Source organism: Tupaia chinensis, unplaced genomic scaffold (assembly GCF_000334495.1).
Source record: "Tupaia chinensis unplaced genomic scaffold, TupChi_1.0 Scaffold145257_1, whole genome shotgun sequence".
NCBI classification, from domain to species: Eukaryota; Metazoa; Chordata; class Mammalia; order Scandentia; family Tupaiidae; genus Tupaia; species Tupaia belangeri.
In genome coordinates, this window is record NW_006205117.1 from 2,784,151 (window position 1) to 2,803,052 (window position 18,902).

At 37.0% G+C, this 18,902-nt stretch overlaps 1 protein-coding gene across 1 annotated transcript in view; it reads left to right on the forward strand.

Annotated features, from left to right (window-relative positions):
- The window catches only part of LOC102480137 (fibrocystin-L), a 98,844-nt gene that overhangs the window by 49,022 nt on the left and 30,920 nt on the right, over window positions 1-18,902 (forward strand). Inside the window, exons 20-27 of the mRNA XM_006167933.2 lie at window positions 569-718; window positions 1,779-1,903; window positions 7,716-7,879; window positions 9,453-9,625; window positions 12,416-12,563; window positions 15,026-15,180; window positions 17,642-17,764; window positions 18,458-18,563. Of these exons, the coding sequence (XP_006167995.2) occupies window positions 569-718; window positions 1,779-1,903; window positions 7,716-7,879; window positions 9,453-9,625; window positions 12,416-12,563; window positions 15,026-15,180; window positions 17,642-17,764; window positions 18,458-18,563 (1,144 nt within the window). The remainder of the gene's footprint in view (window positions 1-568; window positions 719-1,778; window positions 1,904-7,715; window positions 7,880-9,452; window positions 9,626-12,415; window positions 12,564-15,025; window positions 15,181-17,641; window positions 17,765-18,457; window positions 18,564-18,902) is intronic.

Here is an 18,902-nt window from a genome sequence, read left to right on the forward strand (position 1 = left end):
TTTTTTTTTTTTTAACACAAATTTCACCCCCTCTCTTAAAACCCCTTGGCTCTATTTTCTCATTTGCACAACTCCTATTTATTTTCTAAGATATAACTGATTTGTCACTTCTTCTGAGCCTTCTTTTTTGCTTTTTGATATTTTTATGTGAGTTGTCAGATGCCTCCCTTCAGCCTGATTATTGTAATCACTAGTTCCTTTGTCCTAGACTGGTGGCCCCTATGTGTAAGGCTAGCGTTCTTCATAATTTGAATCCTGGAGATTAAGAAAGGCAAACAAACAAAACTTGGCACACAGTAAGCACTGAATAAATATTCATGGGAAGAATGAACAGATATCCTTAAAGAGCTCATAAAACAAGAAAAAAAAAAAAAGAGAGAGAAGACTTGGCAAATAGGGATCCAAATGAGAGCTTCAGAATTTCAGAGGAGGGAGAGAATATTTCAAGACAAAATGCTTTGCAACACACTGGGAGCTGAGTTGGACATTGAACAGTTTGGGTGGAGGCGTTGGGAAAATTGGGACAATAAATCACGTATTTTCGTCTGAAATATTATTGCTTCCATAGGAACTTGTTAATAGAGGGCAGAAGACAGCTGAAACCGATGCTTACTGTGGTCGCTATTCCCTGAAAAACCCAGCTGTCCTTTTTGACTCAGCAGATGTTAAACCAAACAGACCACCATATGGAGACATTTTATTATTTCCTTATAATCAGGTAAACTCTACAAAATGATATGCTAATTGAATGTGGAAAATACCTCGGTAGTAAAATTTCATGGAATTTTAAGACAAGGAAAAGTGCCTGCCATGTGAAATCATATCATGTTGGACAGGCACTGCGGGTCATATTCTGGGTGCTTGTGATTTCCACTTACGTTACAGAAGAAAAAAAAGAGAGAGAAAGAAAGCAAGAGAAAGAGAAAGAGAGAAAAAGAAAAGAAAGAATTAAAGATATATATAGCATAATGTGTCATGAGTGCTTTATTATAGTCTTGAGATAAAATTGCACACACATTTAAATATGAAAACAGTTGTAAATATGTAATCTGATCCATTTTATTCACTCATTAGAAGAGACAAAAATGGATTGTCATCATAGCATAATCTTGAATATCAAATCAGGAAAGAATGAAAGAAAACCATGAGCAGAGGAAGTGGCAGTTTTAGTATAGCAATTTAAGACTAGTAGTCATAAAATTATCCTTTCTCTTGTTCTAAAATTCTCAAATTGAGACATATCTTCTAAAGTTCTAAGTTCTTAATGCAGTTGGTACATTTAAGGGGTTGTTGCTTATTAAAATATATATTTAATTACTATTTTACAGTGACATTTATCTCTAGCTCTAAACATTGTCTTGCAATCACATCCCAATTAATCTACCTGAATGTTTAGCTCTCTTCTCTCTGTACACGCACTGGGATTTAAAATATGCTGAATAGTTTAGTTAGAGTTAGTTCATCGCTCATCTCCATGGGGAGTGAATGATCTCCATTTACAAAGGAAATTATACCTAAGAAAACAGTGAAGAATTAATCATTAATTATAAGGTCACTTCGACTCTGCCATTCCACTTCCTCATCTATAAAATCTTCCCCAATTCTTTTACAGCTAACTGACTGAAATTAATCCTTCTTTTCTCTGTGTTCTGGTACACTTTATAAAGAAAGCACTTAATAAATATTTATTAAAATGGATCAAATTAATTTGAATTGTTACAGAATAGTTTAATAGCAATATATTGTTACTGATCTTTTTTTCCTATTTTTTCATGTAGTTTTGCCTAGCATACAAAGGATTTCTAGCAAATTATATTGGTTTAAAATTCTGGTATCAAGGCAATGGCAAGATTACTAGAAGCACTGAAGCAAAATTTCCATATATCTTTGTTTATGGAAACAGGTAAGTCAACTACAAATTTGAAAAAAATTATATTATGCATATACATTATGAAGCTACAACAAACTCATGCCTTGGGGTTTTTTGTTTTGTTTTGTTTTGTTTTGTTTTGGGGGGTATATCTCATGCACAGTGAATCTAACTGTAGTTTTCCTGGTTTCTTCATATGCTTCCTGTAACAGAAATAGCTATGTCAAAAAGAAATATATCTATCATGAGACATAAAATTGATCCAGTGTCATCATCACTCATGACCATTTATTTAAAAGATAAAAACGTAGTAAACTTGGGAGTTTAAATTATATACTATGACAGCTGAAACTGTTCCTAGTTGCTGAGAGAAGGAAGGAAGAAACTGACTTATCACAATCTTGTCATTAGACTTTGATCACTGACAAAAAGTGCTAACTGAATGTTAGTAGAGAAAATAAACCATTGACGATTATACCAAAATTAAAGAAGGGACAGTATTTTGAAATGATATTTGCTTTGCCAGCATCCAATACCAACACCCAACTAAAGAAATCTAACAGGAGAAACTAAAGGAGTACAGAGAAAGTTAACTTAGTGATTGTAATTGTCATTTCCTTAAGCATAATTCTATTCTGTATGACTATTTCTTGGTTCTTATTAATTATTATATCTTCTGAAATTGTATCAATCCCATCTTAGCATTTTCATTTGTAATACATGCAAAAATTTCATTTGCAATAGAAAAAGAAAGACATTCACACACAACTTTTCTATTTTACAGAGTATTTACTATAAATTTTAGTCATGTATATAGAGGTATAATTTACATAAAGTAAAATTTATAACTTAAGCACACGATTAAGTGAACTTTTTTTTAAAGAGAGTTTTTTGCTATAGGATGCATGAGCTCTCCAGAGAGACAGAGACACAGAAACAGAAATCAAGAAATCCCCCCTGAGAGGGGATGGCCACATTGTGATCCCTTCTCCTCCATACTCCTCTCAGGATTTTGGGAATGCATACGCACCTGCACCTGGCATGAGTTTTAAGCTTCCAGGCCCATAACTTGAACTGTGGTTGACTACATAGGAGTCCAGCAGCGTAACCATTATGCAATCTGCTGGTCCTGATTCAGTGACATTTTTATTTTAAAAAATTATTTATTTAATTTAATTAATTTACTTATTTTTAATTTGACCACAGAGAGACAGAAAGAAAAAGAGAGAAAGGAAAAGTTAGAAAGCAAGCCACCAGGTCTGGGACTCGAATTGTGATTGACCATGTGGGAATCAAATGCCTTAATCACCATGCCAGCTGCTGGCCCCATCAATTTAGTGAATTCTTTAAAAAATTATTTTATTTTATTTAATTTATTCATTCATTTTTATATTTTAATTTGACCAGAGAGAACACACATACAGAGATAGAGAAAGAGAGAGAGAGAGAGAGGAAAAGTGAGAAAGCAAGCCACCAGGTTCAGGACTCAAACCATGGTCAGCCATGTGGGAGTGTCCAGCACCTTAACCACCACACCACCTGCTGGTCCCTCAATTTAGTGAATTTTAACAAATATATATATATACAGCCTTGTAACCATCCCCTTTACAATTTAAAAAATCTCCCCCCCTTTTTGTTCTTTTGGTCAGAGGATGCATGTGCCTGTCTGAGAGAGACAGAAAGAGAGGAAGAGAGAGGATAAGTGAGAAAGCACACCCCTCCCCCCCATGGGTACAGTCATGTAGCTATCCCTTCTCTATTTCTCCCTTCTTTTGTAATTTTGAACATGTACTCACATGTGCCCAGCATGTTTTGTTTTGTTTTTCTATTTTATTTTATTCTTAAATTTATTTTATAATTTCATGTGTTTGAGCCTACTGGGTCTGGATTCAAACAGCATAGTCTGCCATGTGGGATCCAACTCAGGTAATCCCAGGGCCACAAGCTGGCCTGAAGTTTTCCCTTTTATATAAAATTTATGTCATTTAAAAATAACCGTGGTATAATCCCCATATCTTGATAAGATTTGTAATATTTTTTTCTGTCATAGCCAAATCAACATTTCCTTTATTTTGTATAGAGTATGCATCATACTTTAACACGTGTCATTTAAAGTTCCATCATTTTTTAATATGTAGGAGAATGCTTCCATTCTTATCTTAGGAATGGGACCATGATTGCTCAGAACTGCCATGTGTGGAGCCTAAGTGGGGCAGAATCACACGCTCACACAGAGAAGGCAGGAGACTGACCTGAAGTTTTAAATATGACGCCTTGCTAACTATAAACAAAACCAAACAAAGATAAGATTTTTTTTAAAGTCAAGAGAAGAGAGAGTGGAATAGTGAGATGGGAAGAGTCAGTTTGGTGGGCAGATTAGTTTCTGGATGAAGATTCTGGTAAAGAACTGCTGCCCAGCCCTGTAATTTTAAGTGTCCTATGTTCTACATCATCTTGACACTATTTTCAAAATGCCAACTTCTAATTCATGCCTTTAGAAATGTGTGTACTCTGAGATTTACTGAAAAATATTGGATTGGAAAGGGAGGCTTTTTTTATTTTTGAAACTGATTTATTTATTAATTATTTATTTAGTTGTTTTGAGAAATTTTTGCTATAGGACATGTGCACTTGCCGGAGAGACAAAGAGATACAGAGAGACAGAAAGTGAGAAATTATCCCCTTCCCACCCCTCCAAGGGAGGGTGGCCATGCCACAATCCCTTCTCTCCCACCCCTCCAAGGGAGGATGGCCATGCCACAATCCCTTCTCCATTCTTCTCTCAGGATTTTGAGCATGCACACACGTGCACCTGGTGTGAGTTTCAAGCCACCAGGTCTAGTTCTCTAATGGCAGTCGACCATGTAGGAAGCCAGTGCCTTAACCACCATGCCACCTGCTGGCCCCTTGAAAAGGATTTAGATGGATCTTCAATGGATTGGGCAAAAAGGATGAAGTGTGAGATAGCCAATGTGAGAGCCTGGTGGAGCCAAGGTCCAGTGGAGCCAAGGTCCCAGCTCTGTCAGGAGGAAACAAGATGTATTCACTGGGCAGTGACAGGAACAGTACCAAGGATGGGATTATGCATGTTGGGAGAAACATACCAGTCAGTTGACACCTTTAGGGCTACACACAGGTGTCCTAAATATGCTCCTACCCACACTGAAACCCACCTTTTATCTGGAACTTTTTAACAGGTTTTGCAAGCATGTAGTTTTCTTTCTCATGAAAGTAAGACTACCTTAGGTTAAGAAAATAAGAGAAGGGACCAGCAGTTTGCGTAATGGCTATGTCGCTGGACTCCCATGTAGTCGACCACGGGTCGAGTCCTGGACCCGGTGGCTTAAACTCACGCCAGGTGCGTGTGCGTACATGCCCAAGATCCCGAGAGGAGAATTCTCTCTGCCTCTCTCTGTCTGTCTGGTGGGCGCATGCACCCTATAGCAAAAACTTCTCAAAAAAAATAGATAATAAGAGAAGTTGGGAGCAGCAGATGGCATAATGGCTATGTCGCTGGACTCCCATGTAGTTGACTGTGGTTCGAGTCCCAGACCCAGTGGCTTAAACTCTTGCTGGGCACATGTGCATGAGTGCCCAAGATCCCAAGAGGAAAATAGAGGAGAAGAGATTGCAGTGTGGCCATCCCCCTGGGTGGTGATTTCTTGCTTTCTGGCAAGCGCACACGCCCTATAGCAAAAACCTCTCCAAAAAAGAAAAAAAAAAGAAAGAAAGAAAATAAGAGAAGTAATAGTTTTCAGTTTTCAAAATAAGACATCATATTTGATGAGTTGTCCCTGGTATATCCTGAGCATGTCAACCTAATGCCCTTCAGGTGCTCTGATCAATGAATACAATGGGAGCAGCTGGAGACCAAGTTTAAATGCTGGTGTCAGAATCTCTTTAGCCATGAGGGAGACAGCCACAGTTCAAATAGAGTAATCCAACAGGTATTATCAGAGAGAAAATCTTCAATAAGGACATTAAGTATTTCAAAGAATTCTTTAGGACACACAAATTCAGATGCTGGTATCTTTAGATTGATAAATATTAAAAAGACAATGATTTTGGGGAGGAGGGTCTTGCCTCAGGAATAAGATCTACACATGTTCACTTAGGGTCTAAAGAAAGAAAAATATTACACAAATCAGAAAGTTTATTAGACACTGAAGTTGGGTAGAACTTGAAGTGGATGTCAAATGAGAGAGGACATTGTATGCAGGCTGTTTACCTGGAAGTACAGGACAGTGTCCTCTGAGAGAGGTGCAGGACATGCGTGGGTTGTTTTTAATGAAAACTTAAAATAAGCAGTCAAATCCACCCCCCCAAAAAAAAGGGTAGATGTTTTTGAACAGACGTTTAAGAAATGTCTTTTGTCTGACTTTCCAAATTTAACCCCCGATTGCAGTTGATTAAACACCTAAGACTCCTGTGTGTGCGATTTTCCCACAGATTTGGCATTTTTAAAACATTAGATCCATTTTTTGTTTTATGCAAAATATGAAGAAAATAGACATAGGTAGATATTAGTATTTTAAAATGTATTGATTACCCCAGTGAAATATATGTCTTCGAGGCCACTACACAGCTTAAAAGTCTATGAATAGGATGATTGCATGCCACTAATGCATGCCCAGTTTGCTTCAAGTTGTAGTAATTTCATGATGGATCATTGTGAAGTGGAAGTCCTTCTTGAAGGGACATCTGAAAGTACACTTTCCTACAACGGTGCTGCATGTTCAAACTGAACAGTAGAATCAAAATTTTCATTTCATGCCACCACCCGTATACCTTTAGCCTCTCCACTGCCGCAAGATTTTGGAACATCCTTACAGATACCAGTTCTTCCATATTAATCAAGTCATCACTTACCACATCAGTACATAGGTCTGTCCTTGCAGTTATTCTGCTGTGCAGTTATTTGAAGATGCATAACATTTGATGAAGCCAATGAGTTTTCTTTACCCTAAATGTTATAAGACATTTCACTGAGAATATCATGGTTTTTAAGAAGAATAGGGTTCTCTCATTAAATTGATTACCAATCAAGGCCAAGTGAAATCTTCTGCTTTCAGTGGGTATTTGTAGATATGCTTTTGTGTAGGTCCCACAGTCCACTTAGATGAGTACATGTATCAGTTGGTTATTAACTATCAATACAATCATAGCTGATGTGAAGATTAGTGTTAAGCTATATATTATTGTTTGGATGGCAGTACTTTTCTCTTTGTTACAGATTCTCCTAGCTTAATTACTTAATTATAATTTATGGGATTTCAGTGTAGTAAATATTTTAATAACTAAGTTGTACATTTAAAGGTGGCATGCAACCATTTATATTTATAAGTAACTTAGCAGCTTTTGTCATTTCAGTAGTGGACAAGATACTTCAGTGAGCTCCTCTAGAAGTTAATATTGAGTTCCAGTTTTGCTTTTCAGGGTTGGACTGAATTTATTGTAGTGTCCCTGACATTCTTTCCTAATGGAGTTGACCTCATTCTTGAGTATTGTTTTTGTTAATGTTCTCCCGGGCACATTTTGTGATGTACCAGGTGTGTGCTACTTTGTTTCCTTCCTTGTTACACATGTTATTTTACATTACTATGGCTACTGCCAAGGCTACAAATAATAGAAAACACATCTGTTTGGATCTTGACATCTTTTACTGCCAATGGAAGTTTCTGCTGGCAATGCCCTGTGCTGCATTTTGGTGCTAATAACTTACACTTGATGGTGTGCTTGTGGAGAAAAGAGAAAACTTTTACTCTTTAAAATTCTGTTTTCTTATGGTGTATTTGTTTCCAGTGAACATAACTGATGTATTACACATTAACCGACTATATTTCAGCTGGACCTACACTTGCATAGACCTTCTGGATCTCATACAAACCAAATACGCTGGGACAGATTTTTTCCTTCAGAGGATTAGTTTACAGAGAGCATCAGAATCACAGTCCTTCTATGTGGATGCAGTATACATTGGGCAGACACCTACAATCTCAACATTGAATGGTATATTGGATCATTTTTTACCTACTGTAATTTTCTAAATCTTCAGTAAAACTCTTACCATGGACATTATTTTTGAATTCTGTAGTATAAATAAGAACATTAATCTCTTAAGTATTTAATGAGTTGTTCATCTCAATATTATGATTTACCTTTATTTTTTAGTAAACAGGTAAGATGATTATTTTAAGGATAAATGTATCCTTAATGTAAAATTTATCATTACAACAATAATAGTTTATAGTCCTAGATTTTGTTTAGAGATAAATGAACTACAGCAAACATTTTCAATTTCCTTTGTTCTAACTTCGAGATACCAACTACAAAGAGGGAGATCGGATACTAAAATCCAACCACTGACATTGACTTCTAGCAAGGTTGAGCAGAAACTTTCTATGAATTTAAGAGTGATAATAATGCTAAAAGTAAAAGCACTACTTTTTTAGTCTTGTTTTTATTTTTCTGATCATATTAATGAAGTCAGATATATATGAGATCAGATAGTAAAATAATAAAAATCAAACTCTGTGATTTTGTTTTTTAAAAAATCAATTGATGCCAATGCAAAATGTCTTGCAAAATGCCTTGCAAAATGTCTCTTCCCATTTTTCAGTGTTGAAATCTTTTCCTTTGGAACCATTTTCAAAGGCGATGTCATGAATTAATGCACCTAAAACTAAATGACTCAAGTCATTCCTTTAAATCTCTTCTTACTGGACCTTACATTTTGATTGGTGGAACACATTTTCATTGTTTAAGGCAGCTGAATTTTGCAGGGGTAATTGTTGCAGTTCATTAAGCAGCATTCGTTTGGTACCTACCATGTGGTTGGCACTGTGTTGGGTGGGTACTAAGGACAGAGCAGTAGACAAGTCAGTCCTCGTCCTGCTTTTATGCAGTACAAACACAGTGAGGACTGTGGACAGGGGGCACAGATAGAGCAAAGCTAATGGGCCCATGGAATCCAGGACTTGGTCACTTTTAAGTATTTGGTTTTACCTAATGAGGCTCTTATGTCAAAGACATTAAAGCTTTCTATTCCAGAAGTGAACATTTACCAAGCTTCACAAATTACTTGTCTTAAAGTCTTTCTAAATTTTATTTTAAATCATTGGTTCCATGACATATTAATATTACATGAACTTCAAAAAGCTTACAGAAAATGTATATTATGAAAAAGCTATGTGTGGATTTCAAAACTTTTCAAACCAAAATAAACGTGTACTTTAATTTACCTTCCACAGACTTTTTTGGAATCTGATTTTTTTTTTTAAGCACTAGATGGTATGAGCACTTACCAGAGATAAGAGAGAGAGAGTACAAGAGATGGAGAAAGTACATCTCAGTGGGATGCAGTCACCCTGTAATTTTCCTCCATTATTCCATCCTATTTGTATTTGGGGTACACATGCACAAGTGCCTAATATGTTTTGCAAGTTGTCAGGGCCAGGATTTGAATCACTTGGTTAGTCATGTGGGACCCAGCTTCCTTGACCACTAGGCCCCTGATAGTTTTCTTCTTAGCAGTGGAAGGTATGAAGTTTTATTTACCATTTACTTCATTTATGTTCTTTAGACCTGCCAAAGAGAAGACTTCCAGCATTAGCAAATAAAGGAATATTTTTAAAGCACTTCCAGGTGAATCAGACCAAAGTTAATGGGTCAACTATCACAAACCAATATTCTGTCACCATGACTTCATATAATTGCAGTTGCAATATACCCATGATGGCTGTGAGCTTTGGAAAGGTAAGCCTAGAATTTGCGTTAGTTTCAACGTTCTGAGCATTTGAGTTTGGATGATTCATTGTTGTTTGTTTGTTTTAAAGTTTAACATATGGTATGTGCACTCACCCAAGAGAGACAGAAATGGAAAGTAAGAAATTATCCCCCATGTTATTTATACATAGAAATGTGATTGGGATTTTGTATCCTAAAATCTTGCTGAGCTCAGTAAATTTTTAGAAAGTAAATACATTTATGTAATTAAAATCCAGATGAAGATGAAGAAAATCATTAGCTCCCTAAGAACCTCCTTCATTCCTTAGTCCTTGTCATTACACTACTCACTCTTTACCCTTAGATAACCACTATTTTCATTTTCACCAGCACTAACTCATTTTGGCTGTTTTGAAACTTCACATCAATGGAATCCTATAATATGTACTAATTTATATTTACCTCCTCTTATTCAATATCGTGAAATTCATGTTGCTGCTTGTAGCGGAAGTCTTTTATTCTACATTGCTATAAATTGGTGGAACACATTTTCATTGTTTAAGGCAGCTGAATTTTGCAGGGGTAATTGTTGCAGTTCATTAAGCAGCATTCGTTTGGTACCTACCATGTGGTTGGCACTGTGTTGGGTGGGTACTAAGGACAGAGCAGTAGACAAGTCAGTCCTCGTCCTGCTTTTATGCAGTACAAACACAGTGAGGACTGTGAACAGGGGGCACAGATAGAGCAAAGCTAATGGGCCCATGGAATCCAGGACTTGGTCACTTTTAAGTATTTGGTTTTACCTAATGAGGCTCTTATGTCAAAGACATTAAAGCTTTCTATTCCAGAAGTGAACATTTACCAAGCTTCACAAATTACTTGTCTTAAAGTCTTTCTAAATTTTATTTTAAATCATTGGTTCCATGACATATTAATATTACATGAACTTCAAAAAGCTTACAGAAAATGTATATTATGAAAAAGCTATGTGTGGATTTCAAAACTTTTCAAACCAAAATAAACGTGTACTTTAATTTACCTTCCACAGACTTTTTTGGAATCTGATTTTTTTTTTTAAGCACTAGATGGTATGAGCACTTACCAGAGATAAGAGAGAGAGAGAGTACAAGAGATGGAGAAAGTACATCTCAGTGGGATGCAGTCACCCTGTAATTTTCCTCCATTATTCCATCCTATTTGTATTTGGGGTACACATGCACAAGTGCCTAATATGTTTTGCAAGTTGTCAGGGCCAGGATTTGAATCACTTGGTTAGTCATGTGGGACCCAGCTTCCTTGACCACTAGGCCCCTGATAGTTTTCTTCTTAGCAGTGGAAGGTATGAAGTTTTATTTACCATTTACTTCATTTATGTTCTTTAGACCTGCCAAAGAGAAGACTTCCAGCATTAGCAAATAAAGGAATATTTTTAAAGCACTTCCAGGTGAATCAGACCAAAGTTAATGGGTCAACTATCACAAACCAATATTCTGTCACCATGACTTCATATAATTGCAGTTGCAATATACCCATGATGGCTGTGAGCTTTGGAAAGGTAAGCCTAGAATTTGTGTTAGTTTCAACATTCTGAGCATTTGAGTTTGGATGATTCATTGTTGTTTGTTTGTTTTAAAGTTTAACATATGGTATGTGCACTCACCCAAGAGAGACAGAAATGGAAAGTAAGAAATTATCCCCCATGTTATTTATACATAGAAATGTGATTGGGATTTTGTATCCTAAAATCTTGCTGAGCTCAGTAAATTTTTAGAAAGTAAATACATTTATGTAATTAAAATCCAGATGAAGATGAAGAAAATCATTAGCTCCCTAAGAACCTCCTTCATTCCTTAGTCCTTGTCATTACACTACTCACTCTTTACCCTTAGATAACCACTATTTTCATTTTCACCAGCACTAACTCATTTTGGCTGTTTTGAAACTTCACATCAATGGAATCCTATAATATGTACTAATTTATATTTACCTCCTCTTATTCAATATCGTGAAATTCATGTTGCTGCTTGTAGCGGAAGTCTTTTATTCTACATTGCTATAAAGTATTCCATGGCGTTAATATATCACAATTTATCTGTTATGTTGATGGGCTTTTGCATTCTTTTCAGTTTGGGGCTATTATGAATAAAGCTGCTATGAACATTCTTGAATATATCTTTTGCTCTTATGTACTCATTTCTGTGTGCTGGAGGGGTTATTTAAATTCTACAAGATCAACAGATAACTGAGGGTTGAGAAGCAGGAGCACATCTTTTTTGTTATGAGTTCCAGTCCATGAATATCTGCAGCATGTATTGTCTCTGCTAATTGCCACTCAACATTAAATGTTTCCTGAGTCTGAATCACTCTTTGTCCTGACCATATTCTTCCTTATATTGTTGGTTAAGTTTCAAATCCCTCAATGCTATCTCTCCAAAAAGCTTTTTAGTTTTTGGATAGGCAAGATTTCATCTTGTGCTTATTTGCCTTCTCATAGTGATTAGCTGTGTACCTTGAACAGAGTGCCTGCTTGGTAAATATTTGTTCCTTGAGTGATGGAGGGTACATTCTGAATTAATGGGGTATTACTGTGGTTCCAGTTGATTGCTGCACAGATGACAGAATTGACTTTGGCCTCATTATTGCAGCTCTGTAGGCATGGCTTTTGTTGATTTATGTGACTCTCCTTAATGTTCTAAAGAATCCTAAATACATGAGGCTCATTTATGTCATGTCATCACAGGATTGTACCATGGTGAAATAGAAATCATGTTAGCCATTGTGAAGTTTAACCATGTTATCAATATTTATTTTGGAAATTAGATCATTGCAAACGAGACCAAGAATGAGTCTGTGTACAGAGCAAATAATTGGCCAGGGGAGTCAAAGATTCGTATTCAAAGAATCCAAGAAGCATCTCCACCTATAAGTGGCAGCTTTGACATTCAAGCTTATGGACATATTCTCAAAGGTATATGAAGAATGTTCAGAACATCAGTATGTATACTCATGCACATCTGTATAGTGCTATGAAATGTTGTGTTATTTCACTGGAAAATCACTATTTTTACATTAAATGTCGAGTCACACAGGTGCATATCTGAGGGTTCTTCAAAAGTTTCTAGAAAGTACTATGAAAAAACTACATATGGATTTTAAATATTTTGTACCAGAAAAAATTCATACTTTACTTCCATTTTTCTGTAGACTTTTAAAGTCTTTCCATATATTAATATAAACCATATTATGGTCGATTAATAGCCAATCATAATGTTTTTGCTTTAAATGCTTCTTTTAATAGATTAGAACTCATCCAAAGTCAACATTATTAGTAATGATTCTTTTTATTTGAAAGTAATATAAGAAAAATCTATGACAATATCTAGCATATGCTTTGTCATTTTTCTGAAGATGTTGAAATTATCAGTTTCTTTGGGCATGGTTTTACATAATAGATATATTTTCTTAAATAAGCATGCATTACAATGGTAGCCAGAAACATAATAATAATGTTAAAGTACTACAAAAATTGGGATTGGAGTATTATTATTTAATAATTTTTGAGAGGTTTTTGCTATAGGGTGTGTGCACTTGCCAGAAAGACAGAGAGAGACAGAGAGACAGAAAGAGAGAAATCACTCCCCCTAGAGGAGATGGACACATCGTAGTCCCTTCTCCATTTTCCTCTTGGGATCTTGGACACGCATGCACACATGCCTGGCATGAGTTTAAGCTACTGGGTCCAGGACTCGAACCGTGGTTGACTACATGGGAGTTCAGCAACATAGCCATTACACCAGCTGCTGGTTCTATTTAATAATTATTTATTTAACCTTGTTTATTATCATTATTTTTTAATGTAATGAGAAAGAGGGAAAGTGAAAAACCAAGCCACCACATCGAAGACTTGAACTGTGGTTGGCCATGTGGGAGTCCAGTGCCTTAAACATCATGTCACCTATTGGCCTTGAAATATTATTTTTTTAAAAACAACCTTGGGACCAATAGGTGGCATGATGGTTAAGGCACTGGACTCTCCCATGGCCCACTATGGTTCTAGTCGTGGTCCCAGTGGCTTGAAAATTATGCCTCATGCATGTGTGTGTGTGTGTGCCCAAAATTCAGAGAAGAGAATGAAGAGATTGTGGTGTGGCCACCTTCCCTGGGATGGGAGGGGTGGGGTGTTGATGTCTCACTTTCCTTTCTCTGTCTCTCTCCAGTGAGAGCTCACACCCTATGGCAAAAACCTAAAACAAGCAAACAAAAACAACTATAACTGAATCATCTAGACCTGTTCTGTCCAACCTGGTAGCTGTGAGCCACATGTAGTGACATGTCGCCACATGAATGTGACCAATGCCATTTGTTGAAGCACCACATTTTTAATATCTTGGATTATACAAAATTTTCCTTAAAATAATTTTACCTATTGATTTTGACTATTAAAATATAACTACAAAATTATTTAAATTGTATATGTGCATAATTTTGGTGCACTTTTTTCTAGGAGCAGTTCCTTACATAATTTATATAGTTGAGATTATGTATCAATAACATAGAGTCAAATTATGTAGAACAAATGACATTTTTTTATATTATTCACTGCCACATCAGATATACCAGGTTATATTCCCCAAAACTTGTTTCTCTTTTATATTCCTGATTTGTATGCTATCTACAAAGGGAATTGAGAGCCCATCCTGGTGGCAGTCAGTAGCACATTGAACCTCAGAGCTGGAAGCCACATGGTCAACCAATGTCAAGTTCAGATCTGAGTTGACCTAAAAATACACCAGGCACCTAGCCAGCACCCTGAGAAGCTGGAGGGATGAAGAAAGGGGGTCTTGACATGACTTTGTCAAAGGGCTCTCTCTTATCCACACTCACTCACACTCTATCATGAATAAAATAAACTTCAAAAAAATTTTTAAAGTAATTTGAGGGACCAGCAGATGGCATCACTGGATTCCCGTGTAGTGACTAAGGTTCGAGTCCTGGACCTCATGGCTTAAAACTCACACTAGGCGCATGTGTGTACATGCCCAAAATCCTGAGGGGAGAATGGAGGACAAAGGATTGGGGTGTGGCCATACCCCCTGGAGTGTAATTTCTTACTTTCTGCCTCTCTGTCTCTCTGGCAAACACACATGCCCTATAGCAAAAATCTCTCTCTGAAAAAAAAAAAGTAACTTGATATTAAAAGTAAAAATATTTGCACCTAGCTCACAGTCTGAGGTTCATTACTCATGTAATTTTGTTTCCAAGAAATATGTAAATTATCGGCAAAATAAGATGCAAATTTCAATTAGTTATATTGGGGGAGACCATGTAGGTTACTGTGTGTTAACACAGAACGTATTTCACGTACTTTAAAGATGAACTTGTTTTGTGAATTTTTTACTCCTTCTGTTTGTCATCCCTCTGTGAGTGCAGGCCTCCCTGCTGCTGTGTCAGCTACAGATTTACAGTTTGCTCTTCAGAGTCTGGAAGCAATGGGACAAGTCTCTGTCACCCGAGAGGGAACCTGTGCTGGGTACTCGTGGAACATCAAGTGGAAAAGCGCATGTGGAAAGCAGAATCTCCTACAGGTTCTTCCTTCTGGTTGACTTCTGTTTTCTTATATGTGTTGTTTGCTTCTTTGCACCCTGACTTACTCTAAAAGAATTGGATACCATGTATATTAACAAAATAATACTACACCCTCAAAATGTTAAAAGGGAATGAGAGAGAGAAGATGGTCACAGAACTAAATCCATATCTCCCTTAAGGGAGGGCCAAGGAGAATAAGCCTCACTATCTGTAATTCTACTACCAAGTTGTATTCTGGAGCCTTTGATATGTTTGTGACTATAAAGGTGATCTTTAAAAAAATAAATAAGGGATGGGAACCAGCAGTGAGCGTAAAGGCTATGTCGCTGGACTCCCATGTAGTCGACCGTGGTTCGCATCCCGGACCCGGTGGCTTAAAACTCATGCCGGGCGCATGTGCGTGCGTGCCCAAGATCCTGAGAGGAGAATGGAGGAGAAGGGATTGTGGCGTGACCATCCCCCTGGGGGGTGATTTCTCGCTTTCTGTCTCTATGTCTCTCTCTGTCTGTCTGGCGAGCCCACGCGCCCTATAGCAAAAAAAACCTCTCCAGAAAAAAAAGAAAAAAAAAAGAAATAAGGGATGATAGCTTATGTACCCATTAACTTACCTTAGCTTAGAGTGTGGAACGGGGAGAAGGTTCAGACACAGCGTACATGAAGAAGAAGGGTATAAAAGAGCCTGGGGACTTAGATTGTCAAATACTAGAGATGGTGCTTTATTGATGCTGACAGAGAGGAAACAGTCTCTCCCAAGCACTGTTGGTGACAGTCTAAATTAGTACAACCTTTTGGGAGGATAACGTAGTAGTGTCTGAATATAGATACCTTATGATTCAGCAAAGTAAGTTATAAATAAAAAAGCTGACCCGATAACATAAATGTGAAATGAAACAGGCACAAAGGTAGTCACTGCAACATTCCTTGTAATACTAAACCTGGAAACCGAAATCCCCATCAGTAGGCGAATACTTGTCTAAGGCATAACCTTATGTAACTGCCATGTAACCGTATGTAGGAACACATCCACTCTCTTGGAGAGATGCCCATGACATAACGTTGGGAAAAACTGTAGACCTTTGTTTATTAAACCACTGCAGAAGAAGAAGAAAAGTAAGGAAAGAGGAGACAGAAAATTTATGTAAATATAGAATACAAGCCTGTCCGAGGTACACAACAGTAATAGTCATAAAGATATGGGGGTTACTTTAAGGAAACACATCCTGAAACTGGGTTAGAAAATCCCACAACTGAGGGGACCAGCAGTTAGTGTAATGGCTATGTCGCTGGACTCCCTCGACCGTGGTTTGAGTCCCAGACCCGGTGGCTTAAACTCACACCGGGCGCGTGTGCGTGCGTGCCCAAGATCCTGAGAGGAGAATGGAGGAGAAGGGATTGCGGCGTAGCCATCCCCCCTGGGGGGTGATTTCCTGCTTTCTATCTCTCTGTCTCTCTCTGTCTGTCTGGCGAGTGCACGCGCCCTATAGCAAAAACCTCTCAAAAAAAAAAAATCCCACAACTGAGACAGTGCTAGTGACCGGGTCTCCCTCTTGATGTCTCTGCCGGTGTCTGTGCATCTACTCTTTCTTTTCTGACCAATCTCCTCTCCTGATTCATCATGTCTGTTCCTTATCCCATTGGCTCATACATGGCTCAACATAGAGACTCCTACCTCTCTGCTAGTCCCTGTGTACATTAGCAGGTTGCCATATTGGCAAAGGGATTTTAGAATGAACAAATTGTATATATTGATTTGATTTGGTTTTATATATATATATATATACGCGGGGGACTGGTCATGCTGCAATCCCTTCTCCTCCATTCTCCTCTCCGGATCTTGGACACACACACACACACACATGCGCCCAATGTGAAGTTAAGTCACCAGGTCCGGGACTCGGACTGTGGGTCAACTACGTGAGAGTCCATTGACATAGCCACTACGCCAACTGCTGGTTCACATTTGGTTTCATATTTACCACTGAAAGAAAGGAAAATTCCTGAGTAGATGAAAAATCAGGATAGTCATAGGAAAAATATGCCAAAGAGGTAAGATGACTATCAGGTGAAAAGAAGACTCAATTTTTTAATTATTCCATAGTCATTTATCAAAATGTTCATATTTAGAAAAAGCACAGACTATTTTGAGAGTATCAAATCAAGTGAATTCATTTTCTTTTGACTTATTTCATTAATTCTAAAATTTTAATTGAATTTAGTCGTTTAAGTTGTAAATGATGCAATGTTTGATAATGCAATGGTCTTAGCATGCTTTTCATGAGTACATTATGTTCATTTTTGAAGAGGCCCATTTTTCAAAAAGGAATGACGAGAGTGACTTTTGAATTTTTTTTACGTCCCTTGGCTTTTATTCACTTTCACCATGCTTAAATTTAAAAAGAAAAACTATTAGAGTTACATTTATTATAGCCTTTCTAGTAAAATGATTTTGTGTGAAAATAGATTAATGATTCCAACATTATTGGAGAAAAGGCTAATATGACAGTTACCAAGATAAAAGAAGGTGGCTTATTCAGACAACGCATACTTGGAGACCTGCTTCGTACACCCAGCCAACAGCCACAGGTACTTTTTGGAACTTTTCTCGGGATGTTTGATATAATTTTAAGTGCAAAATTAAAATGTAATAGGCTAACTGCCTGGCAAACAGCAGAGTTGACTTTTCTATTTTCATGTAAATATTTGTGTTAATAGTTAACCCACTTAATAATATTACTTTATGACTTTGGGAAAAATTTTCTTCTTTCTGATAAAATTATGAACTTTTAGGCTCTATTATTGCTGGGATTTGAGAACATATTCTATAATCATTACAGTAACTCTGTGACATAATTATTAATGATGCCACATTTATAAAGAGGATAGGAAAGTGTAAAGAGTTTAGGCGACGTTTCCATTTTTCTTCCTAGAACTAATCAACTCTAGGCATAATGTGCATTTGCTTTTTTTAAATTTATAGTTTTATGCTACTCTCTTTCCCATCTACTTAAATCTAAGTTGGGTAACAGCAGGGGTATCATCTTTTTTCATTAATGTTTTATTAATATATTCCTAACATTTATAACTGTACCTGACACATGGTGGGCACATTTGCTGAATGAGTAGATGAATGAAATGTTAAAATATAAACAAACTAATTTTTGTAAACCACCAAGAAAACAAACCGAATGTCATTATTAGTTCTAAATCCTGTGCGTAGTCTGCCAGATCATGTTTCTCCCTTACCCCTGTTCTCTAGTTCTGTTTCTTTGTCTGCAGGTTGAAGTCTATGTCAATGGAATTCCAGCTAAATGTTCAGGTGACTGTGGGTTTACCTGGGATCCTAGGAAAACTCCCCTAGTCTTGGCCACAAGCCCTTCTCAAGGTAATCTTCCACTTTTTAAACTTGGAATATGAAGTGGAAAATAACTAGCAAAATATAGACTTTTTAAAGTGTTTTGAAAAACATATTTATGCTAATGTTACTAAGGCAAGCAGATAGTTATACATATGGGAACACTTCCTTCAGATAAGAAAGCTCTGGGAAAAGCACAAAACATTTATTTTGGGAAAAAAAAGTCACCTTTGAGCTGGCTCAGTGGCCTGGTGGTTAAAGCAACCAGATATCACATTACCAACTGCATGGTTCGAGTCCTGGACCTGGTGCTTGAGAAACATGCCAAGTATATGTGTGTGCATGCCCAAAATCCCAAAAGGAGGGAAA